The sequence below is a fragment of the Schistocerca americana genome, chromosome X (assembly GCF_021461395.2).
Source record: "Schistocerca americana isolate TAMUIC-IGC-003095 chromosome X, iqSchAmer2.1, whole genome shotgun sequence".
Taxonomy (NCBI): Eukaryota; Metazoa; Arthropoda; class Insecta; order Orthoptera; family Acrididae; genus Schistocerca; species Schistocerca americana.
Genome location: NC_060130.1, coordinates 709,082,450 through 709,105,949, shown reverse-complemented (window position 1 = coordinate 709,105,949; position 23,500 = coordinate 709,082,450). Strand labels below are relative to the sequence as shown.

Below are 23,500 nucleotides of genomic sequence, written 5' to 3'. Positions count from 1 at the left end.
GCCGCGACCCGAACCAGGAGGAAGTCCTTGGGCCGTCCTTGCATGCTACACGTGGCGGTTGAGAGTGCTTCCTCGCCCCGCTAGTACAAATTAAGGTGCGGTTACATGCGCGCCAGAACCTGAAAGCATATCGTGGCGTGAGCAAAATTCTGTGTGTTTGTGCAACAAAAAAGAAGAAGATGTTTTTCAATAAATAACGGTTGCAATTCCTTTCTGAAGCTTTGGATACTGGTCTGTGCGAGTGATGGTGTTTTACCGCTGTGATCCAGATACACGTTGCACACACAGTGGACTTCACTGCTGGAAATACCAAATAAATTCTTAAAATTATTTTATGGCCGTGGCACTCTATTTATGAATTAGTTCGTCGGGGTACTGATTCAGTACACTATGGTCAAAAGTTCCCGATTACCCATGATAAGAACTATATACTAGTGTACAAAGTCATCGCATAAACTAAATAGACCAACAAAGCAAATGTTTCCTCTCTCTCTATCATTACGTGCAATACAATATGGTTTAGATTTTAACCTCTAGACGTATCCACTCTTTGCTATTAGAATAGCTGTACAAACCCTTGGTTTCTGGAGATAAGATTTTGTAGTGTTTTAGTAGAAGTTGCAGTCCAACATGTCTGTAAATTATTCCATGGATCCTCAGTATTAAACCTCAGTTTTCTGACCTCCCTGTCAAGTTCATTCCGTAAGAGTTCAGTGGAATTATTAAATTCAGGTGACTGATTTGGTCAAATAATATTCTTCAGTTTTTCTATTGATATGCCCTCTGCACAAGTCAGAAGCACGTTTGCAATCATTGTCCTGCTGTAGAACAAACTCACGACCAATAAGTCTCTTGCCAGATGGAGCTGCACAGTTGATCTGTATCGTGTGATACCTTTCTTGTTTAATGTTCCATTAATCCTCACTAGATCACCGACTTTATCACCCGCAAAACATCGTCACACGCTGACCGACTCTCCACCAAGCTTTACTGTTGTTGTCACCCAGTGACTTTTCGTACTTTCTCCACGAAGTCGACGATGGTATGCAAAATACTTCTAACTTAGATTCGTGCGTAAATAATACTTTGGACCATTTGCTGCAAGCTCCAGTTCTTTATGTTGCTTTACCCATTGCTATCTTTTGTTTGTGTAGTAAAGGTTTTTTGGCCACTACGCAATTCTTTAAATCCTGTTCACGAAGACGGCATAGCAGTGCTGAGACAGATTGGAACAGCTCGCATGCTCCTTACTTCCTCACGAATTTCAGGTGCGGTACGAATCCTCTGACGTTTACTCTGTACATATATGAAATGATCGTCCCTGTACGATCTTATTCAGGGTCTTCCAGATCGCGAAACATTTGCATTGGCACCAGTTTGCTTGAACCACTGCAGCGTATACGCCACTGCAGACTGGGTTACGCCAACTTCTGCTGCTATTGTCCTACTAGAGTAGCATTCCTGGTGCAGAGCTGCAGTTACGGCACGTTCAATTCAAATCTCCTGCTTTCGTCCCATTACGAGGTAATGTGGTACGAATATGATTAGGTACATGAACACGCTGCTAGATGCACACAATGTATCGTAAGCTAATGCGAACTGATTGGTACACAGACAGCTGAAGATATGGGGCCTATTCAAATGGAACCGAGTTAGGTAAAGGCACGTCAGTGTTGCTGTATATACTCGACAGCACCCCTCTATGCGAACAACCAGTTAAATATACAACAGAGACACTTAGTTTTTATTTATTTATACTTGTTTTATTATCAGAACGAAGATTTGATAGGATATTCAAAATGAAATACCTCTTTTAACCACAGATCCACAGATAGGCCATCGAAAACTTATGATCGTTAGTGTATGTTGGCTGTGCGATTGTAAGCGGCGACACTAACTCCAATTGCAACTGCTTCATGCTGTACCTCAGGCTATAAGCTTCTTATCTAAAGAAATAGCTCGAATTGTTGGAATTTAATTCAACCATAAAAGATAATAATTTAAAAATTGTCAGTTAAATAAACAAATTTTTACTCAGGCGATAGCGATTCAAGGGATTTCCAAGGAAAGTTGCGACATATTTATTTCGAAGTTGCTGCAGTACAGTTGCTGGCCGTGTTTGAATGTCGGATGTGTTCTCCTAAAAGAAGTAATGACCGAAGTTGTATAACGGGACTTCGAGACAGATATGTAATGAATAGTGTGACTCCTTAAAGAGACATGTTTAGATTTTCACCTTTACAATACAAAACAAATTATAATAAATCGATTAGATTTATTATATCTGAATAATCACTAAAGTAAATTGGTGCAACATAGGCTCGCGACTGTTTATATGCTGGAGACAAAATTTTGCGTGTATTCTCGAAACGTGACTAAAACAACGTGTGTGAGGTATTAACAAATTCCCTATGGGTTACGAACTATACGTTGTTACCCACATCAGTCTTCTTTTTCGCAGGTGAGCTCTCAGGAAAAAAGGCTCTCAGCGGAAGTGTTTCGTGACTACAAGGACCACGAAGAAGCCTTTGGTTGTCGTCAGCTCCGTGTTCTCAAAGGCTTCTCTTCTTACAAGAACTGGCTCAGCAGTAGTACATGTTACCACCTAAACAGCACAATTACGGTCGATTGTTAACGCTGAAAATATTTTCAAGAAACCTCCCGAAATACATATGTCATTAAAGCTGGCAACGAGTAAGTAATGCTGCCAGAATCCATTATTAAATACAAATCGCAAGCCAAAATAGATTCTGAATTCGAAACACATATGGTGTAATCTGTCACCTGTTCTATTAAAGCATGTGAATTGTTTCTAAGATTCTCGTCTAGTAATCTGCCTGGCCATAATCTAACACACCATACAGTGTTTTGCTCATTAACTTCGATTTTCCTCGATCCCTATTTTACAAGGCACAGCAGGGCGTCACCTAATCTAATGAAATAATGTTTGCTTAGAAGTAAATGAAATTCCAGAAACAGAATTAGAAATAGTATAAAACTGGGCAAATTTGTGACACTTTTAGCACTTTTTGTAACATAACATGGAGTAATCTGTTGTTACGAAGTGATACCTCAGTGACAAAGTTGCCCCGTTTTATGATACTGCAGATCTTGAACCGCACCGCCCTCGGTGAAAGCTATAACTTCTTTTATTACTGTTGTACTAGTTGCAGCATCAAAATAGCAAGTAAGTAGACAACGACACTGAGTTCTACTTTATTTGTTAAAATAACGTTCCTAAGTTCACACACCCCAGGAAGTACCCTGAATTAGCACAGGCATGCCCTCGAACAAGATCAGAACGTCCTTGCAAACGCTTCCAACCCCTGGGAAATGAATGTGCTTAAAATGTTTAAACCAAACGAAGCTCTATTTTTCCAGAGGCACGTACATCAACATTGACAATTTCAGTCCAAAAGTCACAGTGTACCAGATGAAAACTTCAAAGAAGTCTCAGTTTCTGTGCTGGAGAAAATTATGAAATTTCAATTTTACGTATCATATCACAGTGGGGCGGTATTTCAGTTGAGTAACCGGTAGTATCTCCTTCGAAGCTTCCCAATTTCAGAAAATTGTGCGTTCTTCTGTAACTACACTATAATGTCACGTCTCCAAACTATTCAGCCACGTTATTTTAACCACATTCTGGATGCGATACACCGCTTATAGCTCATGACTCTGCAAGGCACCACTGGGTTACGCTTAAACATAAACAATGCCTTTGATCTGAATCGAATTAATCTGTTTGATATGCAGATCGCCACGCTCCGAATCAGATGTATTTGATAAAATGTGTGCAATGGAAACGGATTGAAAAAGAGTCAGGGTGTTAGACTGAGAAGTGAGTAGTGGGTGTGGTTCTTGTTGAAATTAATAGCGATCACAAGGATAAATATTGAAGTGAGAGATCGTTAACTTAGACAATCGTCTATTACAACATATTCCATAGGAGGAACAGCACATGATAAAGAACCGTAATAGTGGACTCTCTCTCACATTGGAGACGAGTAGAAATCGAGACATGAAATCCATATAATTAAATAACTGACAGAAACCGAGTGGCAAAGTCCGCGGGGGAGCGAAAATACAGTCTTGTAACTAAGGCATGATATGACACACAACGTGTGCCATACTTGTTCTCGGAAGACTTGTTCTCGGAAGACAGGCGCGACTGGAACCTTGTCGACGAGTATTCCTGTCCTCACATTCCCATGTAGTACAACACTGTGTCTCTGTCACATCGGAGTCCCCCATAAACCTGGATATTGCACAGTACGAGAAGCTGGCCAAATGGAGATCCACAGTTAGGCCCCTTTAAAACTCAGTCTGGTGCTGATAATGCTGCCTCACACAATGCATGGCACGCCCCTACCCTTCACAGTGATAACTGAACATCTGATACTGTTCAAGCCCCTTATACAGGGTGGTCCATTGACCATGACCGGGCCAAATATCTCAGGAAATAAGCGTCGAACGAAAAAACTACAAAGTTCGAAACTTGTCTAGCTTGAAGGGGGAAACAAGATGGCGCTAGATGGCGCTGCCACAGGTCAAACGGATGTCAACCGCATTTTTTTAAAAATAGGAACCCCCATTTTTTATTACATATTCGTGTAGTACGTAAAGAAATATGAATGTTTTAGTTGGACCACTTTTTTATCTTTGTGATAGATGGCGCTGTAATAGTCACAAACATATGGCTCACAGTTTTAGACGAACAGTTGGTAACAGGTAGGTTTTTAAAATTAAAATACAGAACGTAGGTACGTTTGAACATTTTATTTCGGTTGTTCCAATGTGATACATGTACCTTTGTGAACTTATCATTTCTGAGAACGCATGCTGTTACAGCGTGATTACCTGTAAATATCACATTAATGCAATAAATCCTCAAAATGATGTCCGTCAACCTCAATTCATTTGGCAATACGTGTAACGACATTCCTCTCAACAGCAAGTAGTTCGCCTTCCGTAATGTTCGCACATGCATTGACAATGCGCTGACGCATGTTGTCAGGCGTTGTCGGTGGATCACGATAGCAAATATCCTTCAACTTTTCCCACAGAAAGAAATCCGGGGACGTCAGATCCGGTGAACGTGAGGGCCATGGTATGGTGCTTCGACGACCAATCCACCTGTCATGAAATATGCTATTCAATACCGCTTCAATCGCACGAGAGCTATGTGCCGGACATCCATCATGTTGGAAGTACATCGCCATTCTGTCATGCAGTGAAACATCTTGTAGTAACATCGGTAGAACATTACGTAGGAAATCATCATACATTGCACCATTTAGATTGCCATCGATAAAATGCCGCACCATATATTAACATACCAAGGTGGCTGATATTCCACTTGTCGCAGCCATTGTGGATTTTCCGTTGCCCAATAGGGCATATTATGCCGGTTTACGTTACCACTGTTGGTGAATGACGCTTCGTCGCTAAATAGAATGTGTGCAAAAAATCTGTCATCGCCCTTAATTTCTCTTGTACCCAGTGGCAGAACTGTACACGACGTTCAAAGTCGTCGTCATGCAATTCCTGGTGCATAGAAATAGGGTACGGGTGCAATCGATGTTGATGCAGCATTCTCAACATCGACGTTTTTGAGATTCCCGATTCTCGCGCAATTTGCCTGCTACTGATGTGCGGATTATCCGCGACGGCAGCTAAAACACCTACTTGGGCATCATCATTTGTTGCAGGTCGTGGTTGACGTTTCGCATGTGGCTGAACACTTCCTGTTTCCTTAAATAACGTAACTATCGGGCGAACGGTCCGGACACTTGGACAACGTCGTCCAGGATACCGAGCAGCGTACATAGCACACGCCCGTTGGGCATTTTGATCACAATAGCCATACATCAATACGATATCGACCTTTTCCGCAATTGGTAAACGGTCCATTTTAAAACGGGTAATGTATCACGAAGCAAATACCGTCCGCACTAGCGGAATGTTACGTGATACCACGTACTTATACGTTTGTGACTATTACAGCGTCCTCTATCACAAAGCGAAAAAAGTGGTCCAACTAAAATACTCATATATCTTTACGTACTGCACGAATATGTAATAAAAAATGGTGGTTCCTATTTATAAAAAAATGCGGTTGATATCCGTTTGACCTATGGCAGCGTCATCTAGCGGGCCAACCATGGCGCCATCTGGCTTCCCCCTTCAAGTTAGACGAGTTTAGTTCTTCGTAGTTTTTTCGTTTGGTGCTTATTTCGTGAGATATTTGGCCCGGTCACTATCAATGGACTACCCTGTATACCCTATCAGGCCTGGTAACAACATTAAAAACGAAGAGCACTAATGCACTCTAGCAGCCCTTCTACATGTCACAGGGAATTGGAACTCCAATCATTTACATACCCGCCAATGGTGTGTATGTTTATAAAGTTACTTTGACATCTGCGCATGTTTTCTGCGTACTCCACAGTTGAATGGAATGGACATTGTCTTGAAAGGAGGATATAAGATGAACATCAACAAAAGCAAAACGAGAGTAATGGAATGTAGTCGAATTAAGTCGGGTGATGCTGAGGGAATTAGATTAGGAAATGAGACACTTAAAGCAGTAAAGGAGTTTTGCTATTTGGGGAGCAAAATGACTGATGATGGTCGAAGTAGAGAGGATATAAAATGTAGACTGGCAATGGCAAGGAAAGCGTTTCTGAAGAAGACAAATTTGTTAACATCGGGTATAGATTTAAGTGTCAGGAAGTCGTTTCTGAAAGTATATGTACGGAGTGTAGCCACGTATGGAAGTGAAACGTGGACGATAGATAGTTTGGACAAGAAGAGAATAGAAGCTTTCGAAATGTGGTGCTACAGAAGAATGCTGAAGATTAGATGGGTAGATCACATAACGAATGAAGAGGTACTGAATAGGATTGGGGAGAAGAGGAGTTTGTGGCACAACTTGACTAGAAGAAAGGATCGGTTGGTAAGACACGTTCTGAGGCATCAAGGGATCACAAATTTAGTATTGGAGGGCAGCGTGGAGAGTAAAAATCGTAGAGGGAGATCAAGAGATGAATACACTAAGCAGATTCAGAAGGATGTAGGTTGCAGTAGGTACTGGGAGATGAAGAAGCTTGCACAGGATAGAGTAGCGTGGAGAGCTGCATCAAACCAGTCTCAGGACTGAAGACCACAACAACACAACCACCTTTTTGCCGCCGGCCGAAGTGGCCGTGCGGTTAAAGGCGCTGCAGTCTGGAACCGCAAGACCGCTACGGTCGCAGGTTCGAATCCTGCCTCGGTCATGGATGTTTGTGATGTCCTTAGGTTAGTTAGGTTTAACTAGTTCTAAGTCCTAGGGGACTAATGACTTCAGCAGTTGAGTCCCATAGTGCTCAGAGCCATTTGAACCGTTTGAACCTTTTTGCCAGGCAGTCATGTTCACCCACGTGTGATGACCGTCTTGTAAGCGGAGGATGCTATCTTCCGACAAGATTATGATCTTGCCAAATGGCTACAAATATTCTCAAATGGCTGGAGGAAAACGATTAAGATTTGCTGGGCAAGGATTTCCCCGGTTATTAAACCAGCAGACATTTGTGGGACTGCGTCGATCGTCGCGTTCGTTTTTTGAATCCTCCGTCACGCACTTTATAACACATGTGAGAAGCACTTATGACGGAACCGCTCTAGTCAGCGATGAGGATCTGTCGGTACATCACTGTGCCTCTTCCATCTTTTCCAGCCTCTCGGTGTTCGTAGCAAACTGTGATAACTATGGATTCTAACAGGATGTCATAATTACGTGACCCCCTAGTGTATACTGTTCTCAGAGAAACAGTGATTTTGGTCAAGTGATACTTTCGTCCTATCTCCAATTCTCCATATTCAGTTACTTCTAAGATTTGACTTTCTTTCCTGTTCTTATGGAGAGATGACGTAAGATTTCTGACGAACACGCTAAGGGTAGCTGACTTGGAGCAAAAGGCTTGTTGATAAGCCGGAACGAAATACTGAAAGAAGTGGTGCACTGGTTACTCGCACACAGGAGAACGGAGGTTCAAATTCCAGTGTGGCCAATCAGTTCCAAGTTTTCAGTGGTTTCTCTACGTCCCTGAAGGCAAATTCCGAAATTTTTCATTTGGAGTGACGCGACCGATTCCCTCTCCCCCCCCCCCCCCCCCCCCTAACCTTACCACAATACGTGCTTGCGCTCCGTCGTCGTCGAAGGGACGTTAATCCCAAATCTTCCTTACTTAGCACGAGATCATTTCTGCCCTTGTGCGCATTAGCAACGGATGTATGAATTTACGCTTAATTTTGCCCGTTTTTTAATAAGATGCTGATTAAACGTACGTTTATGAAAAACACGTCTTTTGAGAATCAGCCAATTGTTAATAATACTGAAGTACTGAAGTTTATCGAATTGGCAGTGCGTGTACTAGATCCTCTTGGCCTTCAGTATTGTAAGGACGCTGATAAGCTCGCGGTTGAGCGCCCATAAACCCCCAACACACACACACACACACACACACACACACACACACACACACACACTTGCTCTTCACTATCCACATTCTCTTAACTAAAATAGTTAAAGCTCACGGGCATCTGTTTAGTTCTACCTCGCTACACAAGTCTTAAGGGATCGTGTGGCACAATTGTATCTCGTAGCCTTGTTATAGCGCTTGAAACGAAAGAAGTGGGTGCAGAAAGCAGCTTTAATGTCGAGGCGGCTATAGAAAGTGGATTCCACTCCACGTGTGTTGGGCCGTGTGGAGAGTAAATGTTACGCAACCTAGGAAGTGAAATCTATCTCCGTGCTCGGTGGTCCAGACGTAAATGAGAGTCTGGCCATAGCTTTGCACCGTGACCTACGAATACTTCATATATTGATACCAATTAAAATCAATAATTTATAGGACAAATAAAAGTTCTACATTCTGTCGACGTTTAGTTAACTAGACAAAGAGCAGAAAGAGTTTAAGAAATCGGCTAGGACTTTGTTTAAGGCATCCCTACATCTAAACCGATTTAGTGAAACCACTGCAAAATAAATAAGTTTTATGCACAGTGCCACTTCGATGGGTTCTTTTTCAAGTTAAGGGCACTAATCACACACTGATGGTCAACCCTGATTTTCCTGTCACGTATTTTTTTTAAGTTATTGTTCTATATCTCAAAATCAGCGACTCTTTACTTCAAAGTGTCAAATTCTGAGGGAGCTAACAGTAGAAGTTGTTTCTAGGGGAGGATAGAAAACGTTCTGTTAATATCAAGGGCGTTAAAGACGGAACATTAGAAACTTGGCTGTGACGCTACTGAACGGTTAAACATGGTCATTTCCACTGTCAAAGATTATTTTTTTTATTTGTTGCAATTACGAGTATTACTCATCCTCAAGCAGCGGGAAGCATACCGCGTATCAGCATGTGCAGTGTTTCCCAGAAAGAAACACGTGTTCCATATAAAATACACATAACTCTGGTTAATGGTACTTACAAATCTCAGATGCAGATATGCACATAGACCTAAATACAGCCGTTAGTCCAAATTCTAAGCCAGTACGAACTGTGTCCAAGTCATAGAGTACATAATAAAAACATGATAAAAACATAATTTAAAAAAAAAAAACAGGTAAAAACCACGGCAGTAACATTTTCTCACGTTCGTATGTTCCCGCGTGACAGTTAAATAACAAATGCTACAGATGAATACCTTGGAGACAACTTCAAAGACGGTATGACCCTAGCGGCGCAAAGATAGTAAGCCAAGTCGATACAGAGCCTCGCACATAATTTATCATGCCTGTAACAACACGGAGCAGCAATTTAAACATACTGTCACTTTGAGGCCTAAGAAACCTACGTCAGGTTATTCGGCTAGGGATCTGAACCGCACTTTAACGAGCTAGTGGGGCTCAGAAACGCCTTCTGAACTTCTTTCAGCTGGTGCAGTACTTCTTGCTGGTTCCTATTCTCATATAAAGAGTGGCACCTACGACTTGCTTGTATAGTTTTTATCGCATAGCGTGCTATCTTATGACGTAGGGAGATGACCTGAAGCATATCAAGGGCGCGCATCGGAACGACGACAGATTGTCTGGTAAACGGATCAGCCGCAGCGTTGTTCTAAGGTTGTTGCCTATACTCATCTAGGCAAATGGCGACCTAGTATCTCATGTCCAGTTGATATACTCGATGCACAGCAGTAGACATCTGAATACGTACATTACTGTACCGTGCAGCGTCGCGTGGCGCAGATCGGCGCTGAGCAGTGCAGAATTGAGCATAACGGGACATTATTTATTTAATTAGCGTATGGCATTACATATGAACAGCGACTAGCAACTGTGGATTACATAGGTTTACAAAATTTTACAAAAATATATTGATTTCATAATTTATAATTTAAATATAAGTCAATAAATTAATATCTAATTTGTCGATCCATTCAAAGGCTGCCTCTGTCACTTCAATGAAATCTTCCAAGTTCACATGGTAAGCTCTTCTGCTACAGCTTGTTGCAATGTGATGGGTCGTCTGGTGTTCATTTCCACAATCACACTGAGAAGATGAAGCCCTTCCAATCGGTAGAGGTTTTCAGCACAGATGCCGTGCCCTGTGCGGATCCGGTCAATTGTTTTCCAGGCACGTCACGTTAGTTCCATACCGACTAGTCTTGTGTAAGGTCTATGGAGGGTCTGATCTTCCTCATGGGCAATAGTGTTCCACACTTCTGTCCACTTTTTGTTGATACTGAAAGTAGCTGCCCGTAGCGATTCTGCCAGTAGGACAGATGGCTGCCTAGATTTTAATCGGTTCATTCGGAGTGCATTGGAACTCGAGGATTTTAAGTAATTTTTGGTATTCCGTGAGGAGGGCGTTCTGTCTTCGGAGGTCTGGTGGCGCAATGTTGCTTAGAGGTGGTAACCAGTATAGAGGAGTAGATTTGATGCAGCCTGTTATTGTCCACATTGCCGCATTTAGCTCCACGTCAATTTTTCTCACATGTGTGCTATTGAGCCACACTGGAGCACAGTATTCAGCAACAGAATAGACCAGCCCTAAGGCAGCGCATCGCAGTGTCATAGCTCTTGCGCCCCATGAGGTACCACTCAGCTTCTGTATGATGTTATTGCGTGATCTCAGCTTTGATGCGGTGTTTTCTATGTGCTTCCTGTGAGAGAGGGTTCTATCAAGAGTGACTCCTAAATATTTTGGAGAGTCTTGGTGGTGAAGGACCTGACAGCCAGACTTATCTACTACAGATCTCCTGGCTCAAACATGAACGCGAAACTACTTCACAACGGTTCTTCTCAGAACCAACCAACAAGACACCTAAGCCATAATGGAACAGAATCTTCGTAGGGGCGCAGCAATTTTCCGGTGTTCGTGCGCGCACTTCAATAACAATGGAAAACAAGAAAGAACGAATTCCTTTGCGCGGGACTAGTTCGTTGCTGCGCAAAGCGGGGCAGATCGGCGCGGTTCGACGTCCACACCGGACGCGCCGCGCTCTGCTGAACGTCTTTTATTGGTTTTGCGCGGCGCGCTGGTGTGGACGCGGCCTTGGGATACACTCTTAGAAACAGGGTTCAAATTCCCATTAGACCTCCCAGATTTCGGATTCCAAATCGCTTAAGGCGGGTAGGACGTCAAACGAGCCGACTTGGAGCAGGAGAGGCATCACAGGACATTTTAATTTCCACTGTCTATACTTTTACAAATAAATTCATAAAACTTTGTCAGCATCTTCAAGAAGGATTCAGGATTCACACTCATTGCAGTGGAAGTTCGAAAACATAACAAAATAAATTTTTTTACGTGTGAAATTTCATCATTTTTTTCACTTACTAATGGCTGCATTTGTTGCTACAGCTGCACTTTTTTTCATGAGTTAGAGAGATTCTTCGATGAATTTTGCACAGCATACATACCATACTCACAGGTGTATGAGACTCTAGAATTTATTTAATTTATGAAAAAACGAATGAACTGTTATATTTTAAACTTCATGTTTAGAAAAAAACGCAAATTTTTTAGTTAATTACCTCAATTTTTACCACAGGTTTTAATAGATTTGGAAAATTCTAGAGTTTCATACACCTTAAGTATGGTTTGTATGCTGTGCAAAATTCATCGAAGAATCTCTCTTACTTATGAAGAAAAGTGTACCTATAGCAACAAATGCAGCGATTAGTAAGCGAAAAAAATGATGAAATTGCACAAAAAAAGTGGTTCAAATGGCTCTGAGCACTATGCGACTTAGCTTCTGAGGTCATCAGTCGCCTAGAACTTAGAACTAATTAAACCTAACTAACCTAAGGACATCACACACATCCATGCCCGAGGCGGGATTCGAACCTGTGACCGTAACGGTCGCTTGGTTCCAGACTGTAGCACCTAGAACCGCACGGCCACTCGGGCCGGCGAAATTTCACATGAAAAAAAATATTTCGTTATGTTTTCGAACTTCCACTGCTATGGAGGTGAATTCTGAATCCTTCCTGGCCATGCTGACAAAGTTTTATGAATTTATTTGTAAAAGTATAGACAGTGGAAACTAAAGTGTTCTGTGGTGCCTCTCCTGCTCCAAGTCGGCCCGTTTGACGTCCTACCTCCCTTAAGGTGAACGTCAGGAACATTTCTTTGAAAAGAACACGTCTGATTTCCTTTACAATCCTTGTGCAAACTCAGCAGGTGCTGTGTCCCTAATGACATCATCTTCCACTGAATGGGAAATCTTCCTTTATTTGTCTTAGGGCAATTGAGGAAGACATCCACTCACAAATAAAGGAAATAAGCTCTAAATCAATGATGGCCGACTATCTATTAGCGACTTATGGACGCTGTACTCTGCACATGAAAGCGACTTTTTGCTCTGTAGTTGCTAGAAATCTGAAAATGTTTAGTAAAGAACGTGAAACGTCCCCTTTGAACAATTATACAATGACTGTGCTTAACCTGACACACAATATTTTGTTAGCGCAACGCAATCTGACTTTCAAAATTCCCTACAAAAGAATAGCCCTGACTAACATTAAACTATACCTTTCACAAATCACTTACCTCACAAAAATCTTCGCTGCTCAAGCTACTGCAATACAGCGAGCGCCACTACTGCCAGCTAAATAAAAGATTCAAACTACTGAAGGCACTAACTACTGATAGGGGTAGTTAGCAAATGAAAGATATTAATAGAGAGCAAACAATGTATTTACCTTAATATCATCACAAGTCATAATATATATATCAGTTCATGACAAATTACAAACCTCCGCCATCTCTCTCCCCACATCCACCACTGCTGGCGGCTCACCTCCAACTGCGCAATGCTACGCGCTGTTCACATCCAGCTGCCGCTGCCCAACACTACAATGGCAGACAACAATGCAAACTAGCCACAGACTGCACACAGCACAGCCAGTGATTTTCATATTGAGCGCTACGTAATGTTGCCAATAAGAAAACATAAACAGCCTACTTACATAGAGAAAACATAAACAGCCTACTTACATAGCCCCCATGCTCCCCACAAAAAATTTTACAAATTTTTTTTGGGCAGTGGCCAATAATGATTTGATAAAATTTTTCATAATTACAATAACAAAGAAATCAAATGCACACACTTATTGATACAATGTTGGTCAAAAGCTAAAATTTTCTCACAGTCCATAAAGACAGTCCTCATCATTCGTCACAGTAAAATTGCAGTGTTTTTCTCAAAGTCTGAGCAGTAAAGGAAAACGCACACAGAAGTAGTGGATTTTCCATGCAATCTTAAAGAAGTAGTGTTGTCCTTCCAACGGAACGACAGTGCTGACTCTTGACATGCATACAAGTATTGGGTCACAACAGAGCAAACCCACTGCAGAGTCAGTCGAAGTTTTGATGAATATTGGTAGGTCATCACAGAGCAGACCCACTGTAGTCCTGGTAGAGATTACGATATTGGTGGGCCACCAGAGGCGCAGACCCACTGCAGTCCTTGTAGAAATAATGGTACTGATGGATCATCAAAGATGTAGACCCACTGTAGTCCTTGTAGAGATAATGGTATTGGTGGGCCACCAGAGGTGCAGACCCACTGTAGTCCTTGTAGAGATGACCAGCAGCCATCTGTTGCGATTGTGCAGGTGCACATTCACCATCGAAGAGTCTTGCGGAGAATATAGCAAGTCCATAAACCACCACTTGTGCACTCACAAAGTTTTTGGAATTGTCCTTAGAACCAGCAATGCTGTTATCCAGTCCCTTGCTGAATTATTAACACACATGCAAACACTAACAGTCCCTACTTCTCACATATTGTCCATATACTATGACCAACAGAAACGTGTGCAGTGAAATGTAACTTACAAGTTAATAATAAGATGAACTGGTGTCAATTACAATTTTATAAATTTACAACATGAAAATACAATTACAAAGGTACAAAATACATCATTAAAGAACATAATAATACAGATAACATTTGTAGTACAGGCTTTACAAAAGAATAGAAATAGACATATACATCAGTGTTACAGGAATTATGACATGAGTACATACATAAAAGATCACAATAACTTTTGAAACATCAACTTCACACATGAGCATTAAACAGAACAGAATTAATAATGTCTAACATCTTTACAAAGTAAATAACATAGTATCAGAAAAATTCTACAATGTAACTCATATCCGCTAAACACGTAAAGACAGGAAAAACACAAATATACAAGAGTACACAAACACATAGCAGAATAACACAAGAGGAAAGAGCAGGGTTTGTTTTCAGTGTAACATTTGGTACTGCAGTCCAACCTAAAACTTCATTCCATAGATCTTTCGTCTTATTTCAAAATTTGTTTCCACCAAAAAAATCCTATCAAAGCATGCTTTCTGTATTTATATGTTCACATATTTCTTACCTCATTATTTATTTCCAAGAAAATCCTATGTAAACCTGTTGTCCCTAAACCTACTTTTTTGCTCATATCCTCTTTCAAAATACTTTTTTTGGCCAAACCATTTTCTTATAGCTTCTCAATGCATTTCTTCCAATTCATCACATCTCGTTCTCTCATATAGCCTACCCCATCTTAAGCTAACTTAAATCTACTGAGCTCAGATGCTAAACTAAGGGACGAGGCAATGCAGCAGCACAAAACAATTAACACAAGCAGCAATGACAAAAAATACAGATTGGCAAAGCTAGCAGCAGCAAATGTAATAACTTATATCAAAACATGACATAGCTCAAGCAGAAAAAAATATTACACTAAAAATGGCCATGTCTAATACCTATGTCACATCTTAACACTAGAGTGATGCATCACAATTTATTCTACAAAAGAAATTACCAAGTACTTGAAAAGAAAATTATGAATGCAGTTCCTGTGAAGGTAAATGTCGCTTTGTGCTCCCTCATTTTTTTGAAAAAAATTATTATATACTCGATCTGTAGACAGAAAATATTTATATTAGTACATCTATAAAATTTTATTTTAACCAATGCTGCAGTGCAGCTAGAAACTAGATATTAAATGAAATAAGCAACTATGTACAAAGCAAAGCGTAAGAACATCGTTCAATAGTCATGTGGCATTTCATAAGTAGTAAAAAAATCTCTCATCTAGAAAGACAGTAGTCATAGTCAGGTGTGTAGACAAACTATTTCTTGTCATTTCATTAGGCATTTCAGTAAATATCAGAAAGTACGATATGTTTCCAAGTAATTAGCGTGTCGGATTTGCGATGCTTTCTCTAAAGGAATGACAATGGCCAGGATAATGGCCTCCCTTTTTTTTTTTCCTTCCTGTGCTCTGAAAGGCACGCGCCAATGGCCCTCTCTCCAGGCGTCCGACACGGCTGGGTGCCCACGACGCATTACGTGCAGGTGGACACTTAACTTTCTTACGGAAATATTTACGACAGCAGTTTCTGCTACAGTGACAGTCTCACATAAAAATATTTCACAGGTCAAGAATTAGCGTTGCAAATCTGTAGAAACAAAACCCTATAAATATAACAGTGTCCAAAAAATTTTCGCCAGCATTGTGATACATTCACTCATATACACACATTTCATAACTCTTAAAGTACAATTCTTGGTTTCCAACAACCTTTTTCACAAATCAGAGTCCCTAATCACTACTCATTATTCCTTACCTTATTCGTCGACACTTCTTCAGTATTTCATCATAAGAAATACGTAGCATAATCAAACTCCTCATATACGGTATCATCATCTTATTAATCATAAACATACCTCAACAGTATAATACACATCGTCGTCATAATAATATCATCATAACACCTCAGTCAAATCTCAAAAACGTCGTAGCTTTCTGCAATAATTTCAAAACCTAAAAAAAATTCTCTGCTCATTTCAATAGTGTCATCTACCTCAAACGTACTTTAAAATCATGCTCCCTTACCAAATACATCATTCAAAGCTCTCATAGTATCACAATGATTCTGAAAAAATATGAACAGTTTACAAAGTACAGACAAAATACAGTTTCATAAGTGTGAAGTTACCCAACTGTGTATTGCGTAAACATGTGTCACTGATGTAGTAAAAAAATGTTTATCTCTCAGTTAAATGATCAGATAGCTGTATAATTTGTGTGTTAGAGAAATATGGTACCGATGTGTAAAGTTGTATAAGCAAATACCATATTAGCTAGGGTTCCTTGTGGTTGCCACACACATGGTACACAAAGTAAGCATGTACCCCCCTGAGGATTAATGTAATTATACCCTCAGGTGTTACAGATTACAGCAATGGAATGAAATGTATCACGGAAAACTTTCTTTGTAATTCAAAAAATCTTTAAAAATAAATGTTTTAAGTACAAAATTAATCACTCAAATACGTGTACTGTAGCGCTAAATGTGCGTCTTGTTGCAACATAATCTCTGTGGAAGTGTAGTTATCGTCCTCCGAAAGCTAAGTTCTGCAGAAGTCAATGTACTTACCTCATAATACACAAAAGTGAAATGCTTTGCATATAAATGTCTTAGTTATTACGCTTATTGCCGTGATGAAGAAAGTACTGTACAGTAACGTATTGTTGTGCTACGGAAAAGGCAGTCTCATTGTAGCTATACTACAAAAGTTACTACTAAAACCTGTTTTACTTTCCAGAATAAAACAGAGAACTGTGCAGATATAAAACAGAAACACTGCAAAAGCAACATTGTAAATTTTCACTCATTAGTAGCGTCGTGATAAAACCGTGTAGTTGTCACATAAACTAACCACTGTGTCGTCTGGTATCTCACAGAAAGTACTTTAAACCCAAAATGTATTTTCAAGTAAACCAAAATGTTGCATTAAAATCTCATTAGCAGTACTGGTAAATGTTCTAAGTATGTGAGCCTTATAGTCGTCACGTAATCGTGCAACTAACAAGCAAGAATGTACAAATACAACACTGTGTCGTCTGTTCACTACAACAATGCATTCGTAATTTCTGTTTAAAAATGTTCCCTAGGTTCTAGACTGGATATTTAACTTCAAACATTGTTGCATGTTAACAGATTCTAAGTCTGACAAGCATACTAGTAATGTGAAGTGAAAAGTTATATGGCAAAGACAAAGTTAAAAAGCAGATTATCTTTCAATAAACGGTTTTACATTTGAAATGTGGTACAATCTTTTACTCTTCATAGTACTCAGAGTTTCAACATCAACCCAGTTATCGTGCGGTATACGTCGGTAAAGAATACTGGAATATTTCTCAAGGTTAGCGTCTTATGTTATTTTTCTCGGAGCCAGCGGGCGCACGCGGCTGCCTGCTGTGCGAGTCATTGTCTGTTCCTTTGTTGGCGCGCGTCGTTATTGGGATTTGGAGACCTAACTTCTACAAATTCACTTTGTCGAAAGTGCCCTGCTCTGTTTGAATCCCGCCAGTTCTGATCAAATTCAGGTCTGTCGTTATGATTATCTCGTCTGTCGTCATGTCGGTAGATTTCATAATTTCTTTCTTGTCGGTCATGTGGTGGAGAATTTCTTCCTGAATCGTAACTGCGCGCTGAACTGTTGCGTCTGAAAGTATTCTGTCTCCCTTGATAAAAATAGTTCTGGTTACCATATTGTCTGTTTCTCTGATTGTCTCTGTGGTGGTCATTACTACGGAAATGCGATCTTTCTCTGTAACAAGTATTACTCTGCCAGTGGTTGTCATATGGGTGGTGTCTGTTTTGGTCACGATTTGTGTTGTGAGAATAGCCTTGTCGTGTCCGGTTATTATTTCTGTCATCGCGGAATTGTGACGGATGTGACCTGTAATTGTTGTGTTCCTGGTTTCGCGTTCCGCGATTGTCAGTGTCAATTTCTAATTCTTGTAAGAGTCCCTGAAATGCTTCAATATCGTCTTTGCAACGTCCTGCCAAAATAATATGTCGTAAATGTTCAGGCAATTTGAGTAAGCAAATGCGGATGAGTTCTGAGGGGTTGTATGGGTTTGAAAGATACTGATTCTTATGCAACATGTCTTCAAAATATTTCACAAGACTGGAAAATTCAGATTGTTCGAAATGTCTCATCATTATGATGCAATGTTTTACTCGGTCTTGTGTGGGTTGAGACCAATATGCTGAGAGGAAGGCATGGTAAAACTCTCCTTCACTGTGGCAATCGTGAATTACCGATCGCCTTCTTACAGCTGGTTCATTCTCCAAGTAGCCACACATAAATTCTAATCTGTGTTCTAACGACCAGTTGGGAGGAAAACAATGAGAGAATTGATGGAGCCATGCTTGTGGATGAATGTCGTTGCCAGAATTTTTAAATGTTTTGAATTTACGTGTAGTCATGAACAGCTTATAGTCAAAATCATCATGTCGGCGAGTCGCATATCGGTCATTGTTAGGTCGTGTCGGCCGTTCCATATCAAAATTCGGTGCACATTGCCAATTTATTTCATAACTTCCGAAATGCCCTGTGTTATTATTTTGTGGCTGTTCCGTATTTCTGTGTCCCTCTTCCCGTATTGGGGCGCGAGTATCCTCTGAAATACGTAATTCTTGTATTACCTGCGTCAACTGATCTTGTACTTCCCGGATTTCTCTTTTGTACTGTGTATTGATTGGATTTTGATTTTGTTTGAATTTTCTTATTTGTTCATACTCTTCTGTGTCAGTGAAGGCTACGGGTCTTGTGTCATTTAGATCATCATCTACCTTTGTAGATAAGTTAGTGACCTGATCCGAAAGTTCGGCTACTTTCTCCGATAGTGTACTTATTTCCTCCATGTGTCTTTCTGAACCAATTTTCAGGATATCTACTGTGTCCTTTAAGTTTTCCTGAGTTCTTGCAAGTTGCATAACCGAATCGGTAGATGCAACTGAGTCAATTTTAGCTTGCAAGGTCTCATGATTTTCATGAACAATAGTTTGCAGTTCTTTTATGGCTGCTTCGTGATTCTGTAATACATTTTCATGACGCGAAAAAATAGGTTGAAAATGCTCACAAATTTGTGTTTTTACGTCATTACAGACCATTTGACATTTCGATTCGATGTTATGTAACTCAGTGGTTAAATCTTCACGTGTTCGTTCAAGTGTAGTGTCTAACTTTTGAAGATTTTGTTCCATTGTGTCTAACTTTTTGAGATTCTGTTCCACTGTGTCTAACTTTTTAAGATTTTGTCCCATTTGTCTCTGATTTTGTTCCATTGTGTCTAACTTTTGAAGCTTTTGCTGTGTTTGTCCCATTTGTTGTATTAATTGTAATAACAATGCATTGGTGTCTGAAACATGTTCCTCAGTGCTTTTCGGCAGTGAATGTACACCGGAAACATTCACATTTTGACAAGCGGAAAATGTGTCTTGACTCATTTGAGAAAACGGTGAGGACGCAAAACCTGAATCTACAGTGTTTGCAAAATTGTGTCCTATCATTTCGGATTCCTGAGGCGAGCTGTTGCCGACCGATCGATCGATAATGCTTCCCTGTTCACTACCTGTTTCACTGCCTACGCCATTGTTTGACGCCCGCTCCATTTCCCTATGCACAGTTACCAAATTACTACTTTGAATATTAGTTAATTCATTACATGGTGGGGCCAACACACTGCTTTCGTCTTCACTGTCATTTCTCAGTTTACTTTGGAGCCGAGCGTTACGTTTTTCACACGCCATTATTGTCACAATATTTCACACGATAACACAGAAAAGCACAATTTGAAGAGCAAAGATAGGGGAATACATTAACATAGCACTGAAAATAATATCTAGTTAATTACCAGCGCAGCTGCGAAATACTTGGTGCAAATCTACATGCATGCCACAACTGTTTTACAGTACAACAATGAAAGACTGCAACTACAAAGGAGATTCTCTCTACAATTACGCGCTAGCAATAAACAAAAGCTACACTAAATACACAAACTACAAGAAAAAATCAGAAGATTCCAGTGAGGTATCCTAGGCTAAGGGTCGACATATGAAACGTCCCCTTTGAACAATTATACAATGACTGTGCTTAACCTGACACACAATATTTTGTTAGCGCAACGCAATCTGACTTTCAAAATTCCCTACAAAAGAATAGCCCTGACTAACATTAAACTATACCTTTCACAAATCACTTACCTCACAAAAATCTTCGCTGCTCAAGCTACTGCAATACAGCGAGCGCCACTACTGCCAGCTAAATAAAAGATTCAAACTACTGAAGGCACTAACTACTGATAGGGGTAGTTAGCAAATGAAAGATATTAATAGAGAGCAAACAATGTATTTACCTTAATATCATCACAAGTCATAATATATATATCAGTTCATGACAAATTACAAACCTCCGCCATCTCTCTCCCCACATCCACCACTGCTGGCGGCTCACCTCCAACTGCGCAACGCTACGCGCTGTTCACATCCAGCTGCCGCTGCCCAACACTACAATGGCAGACAACAATGCAAACTAGCCACAGACTGCACACAGCACAGCCAGTGATTTTCATATTGAGCGCTACGTAATGTTGCCAATAAGAAAACATAAACAGCCTACTTACATAGAGAAAACATAAACAGCCTACTTACAAACGAAACCGGTGATCGTTGTGAAATTAAATACGACGGCGAACTACATTAAAAGACTTTGTTATTATTCAGTTGTCGCGGGTTTTCTCCAATGTCTTATACAGGGTGATACCGTGATGCTGTCACAGATTTTTCAGAATGATGGAGACGGGCAAATGTATCATCCTGAGGTAAGGGATCCTGACACGGAAATGACCGAATCGAAAGTTATAAGTGAAAATCGTTCTGATACCTCGACAGTGGAATACCTTTACCGGGACTGGTGTTTCTGAGATTGTGGGATAGGCAACTTTCACAGGTGATAGTATGGACCAAAGCAAGAGAAAACGTCTAGTAAACATGGGCTGTATAAAACATACCGTAAGAGCTATGGGCATTTCTTCAACAGAAGAAATTTGTTGCACAGTATCGAAGATGAACAAGTGCTCATAGCTCTTAAGCTAAGGTATGCATTTTAGAGTCCATATTTGCTGGAGATTTGTTTCTTATTTTGGTCCATATTGGTTCAAATGGTTCAAATGGCTCTGAGCACTATGGGACTTAACATCTGAGGTCAGCAGTCCCCTAGACTTAGAACTACTTAAACCTAACTAACCTAAGGACATCACACACATCCATATCCGAGGCAGGATTCGAACCTGCGAGCGTAGAGGTCCCGAGGTTCCAGACTGAAGCGCCTAGGATCGCTCGTCCACTCCTCTAAAAGTTGTCTATCCTACAGACTTAGTAACAACAGACCTAGAACATGTATCCCACTGTCAGAGGTATCAGAACGATGTCTGCATACAACTTCCGACTCCGTCCTTTCCGGGCCAGAATCCCTTACCTCTGACTGTTACGTTCACCTTTCTCCATCATCCTTGAAAGTTTGTAACATCATCACGGAATCACCCTGCATATTATCGTAGACTAATAAAATATATTTTAGTATACATTATACTCTTTTTCTCTGAGAATAGCATTTGACGTACGCCACAACCCTCAAGTAATTGATATTGTCACATAGTCTAAACCAGTTCTTCAAAGAGCTATTCGCGGATTTGAGACGCAGGACAAAAATGTGTGTCTAGAAATAGAAAGCGTTAAAGCTGTAATATATTTTGTGACATGAAAGACATACGAAGCATCAACTTCATTAATTGCTCAACTAATCCTATAACTTTCTCTGCCCCAAAAACGACATTGCTCTAAAGTAGTGGTGACAAACTGCGGCCGCGGGGCGCATGCGACCCGAATCAAGTATTAGTGCGGCCCACGGTTCTCAGTCCTGTTTTATAATAATATGCATCAAGCAACTAACGACGAATCCAAACACGTTAACTAAGGTTAACAACATCTTAAGAATATATTTTTCTTGCTCAGTAACAAACAAAAATACTTACAGAGACGGTAACATTTTAAGATACTCTGATTTTAACTGAGGTTGGTGAATTTGGCCGTGAGCTAAATAAACTTTGCTGCTTATGTCAGAGGCGTAGTGGTATGAAGGGCGGCCACTGCATGGTTATTAGAAGTGAGAGGGGGAATATTTTATTGCTTGACTTACAGGGCTGACAAGTCACGAGCGAGTGCAACTAGCACCGATCAGCTGCTATGGCATTAATGTCAAGCTCCATCCGCTTACTTAAGGCTAACTTAAATTAGCTGCTTTGTGCAGAGTTTACCTTGCGGGATTTTCTGCTTCTGCTGAGGTGGTGTGTGTTTATGTTATCATCTTTATTTTTGTGTGGCATCTGTGGGTGCTGGACGTTGTGGTTTCGTCAGTTTTGGGGTTTTCTTGGTCTTCAGGTTATGATGGCGGATGGCAGTGCTTTTCTGCTTTCTAATGTCAAGCGGAAATAACATGGATTCGTCAATGTGCATTATAGAGGCGGTCATCTTCAAATGTGGTACATATTTGTAGCACATAATATGGAATAAAATTAAGGCTGTTGTGAAACAACGCAATGAGTAAAAGAAAAATTACATTCAAAACATTTAATAGACATTTGGGATCGTGCCTCATATTGCAATTTTTGTTATTAATTAATATAAAATATTTATTTATGTAGGTTACCAATTAGTACTGAGATCGGTAGGGGAAGTTTTGGTAAAGTGGCCAGTACGGGAAAAGTGGCCACTGGATATTTTTTCCCTGAATAGTGCCAGTGCCGCAGCCTGCCGAGAAGTGGTCAGACTAGTTCTAATACGCTGTCTATCGCCATTGTTGTCACTGAGATTGATGTGTTTGTGAATGTGTGTGAATTTCTAAGGGACCAAACTGCTGAGGTCATCGGTCCCTAGACTTATACACGATTAAACTAACTTATGCTAAGAACAACACACACACCAATGCCCGAGGGAGGACTCGAACCTCCGGCGGGAGCAGCCGCGCAATCCGTAACATGACGCCTCAAACCACGCGGCCACTCCGCGCTGCGTCAGTGAGATTGACGAAGGAAATTTGTCCGTTTAGTAAAAACTTTTTTGTTTTTGAGTCGTCTGATGTA

General features: G+C 40.6%; 1 protein-coding gene across 7 annotated transcripts in view; it reads left to right on the top strand.

Moving 5' to 3' along the window:
* The window catches only part of LOC124555668 (ras-related protein Rab-7L1-like), a 164,407-nt gene that overhangs the window by 29,804 nt on the left and 111,103 nt on the right, over positions 1-23,500 (top strand). The window contains exon 2 of one of the 7 annotated variants that reach the window (XM_047129662.1): positions 2,462-2,694. The exons of the other annotated variants lie outside the window; for them this stretch is intronic. Within the exon in view, the coding sequence (XP_046985618.1) occupies positions 2,673-2,694 (22 nt within the window). The 5' untranslated portion in view covers positions 2,462-2,672. The remainder of the gene's footprint in view (positions 1-2,461; positions 2,695-23,500) is intronic. 7 annotated transcript variants of the gene reach the window in all.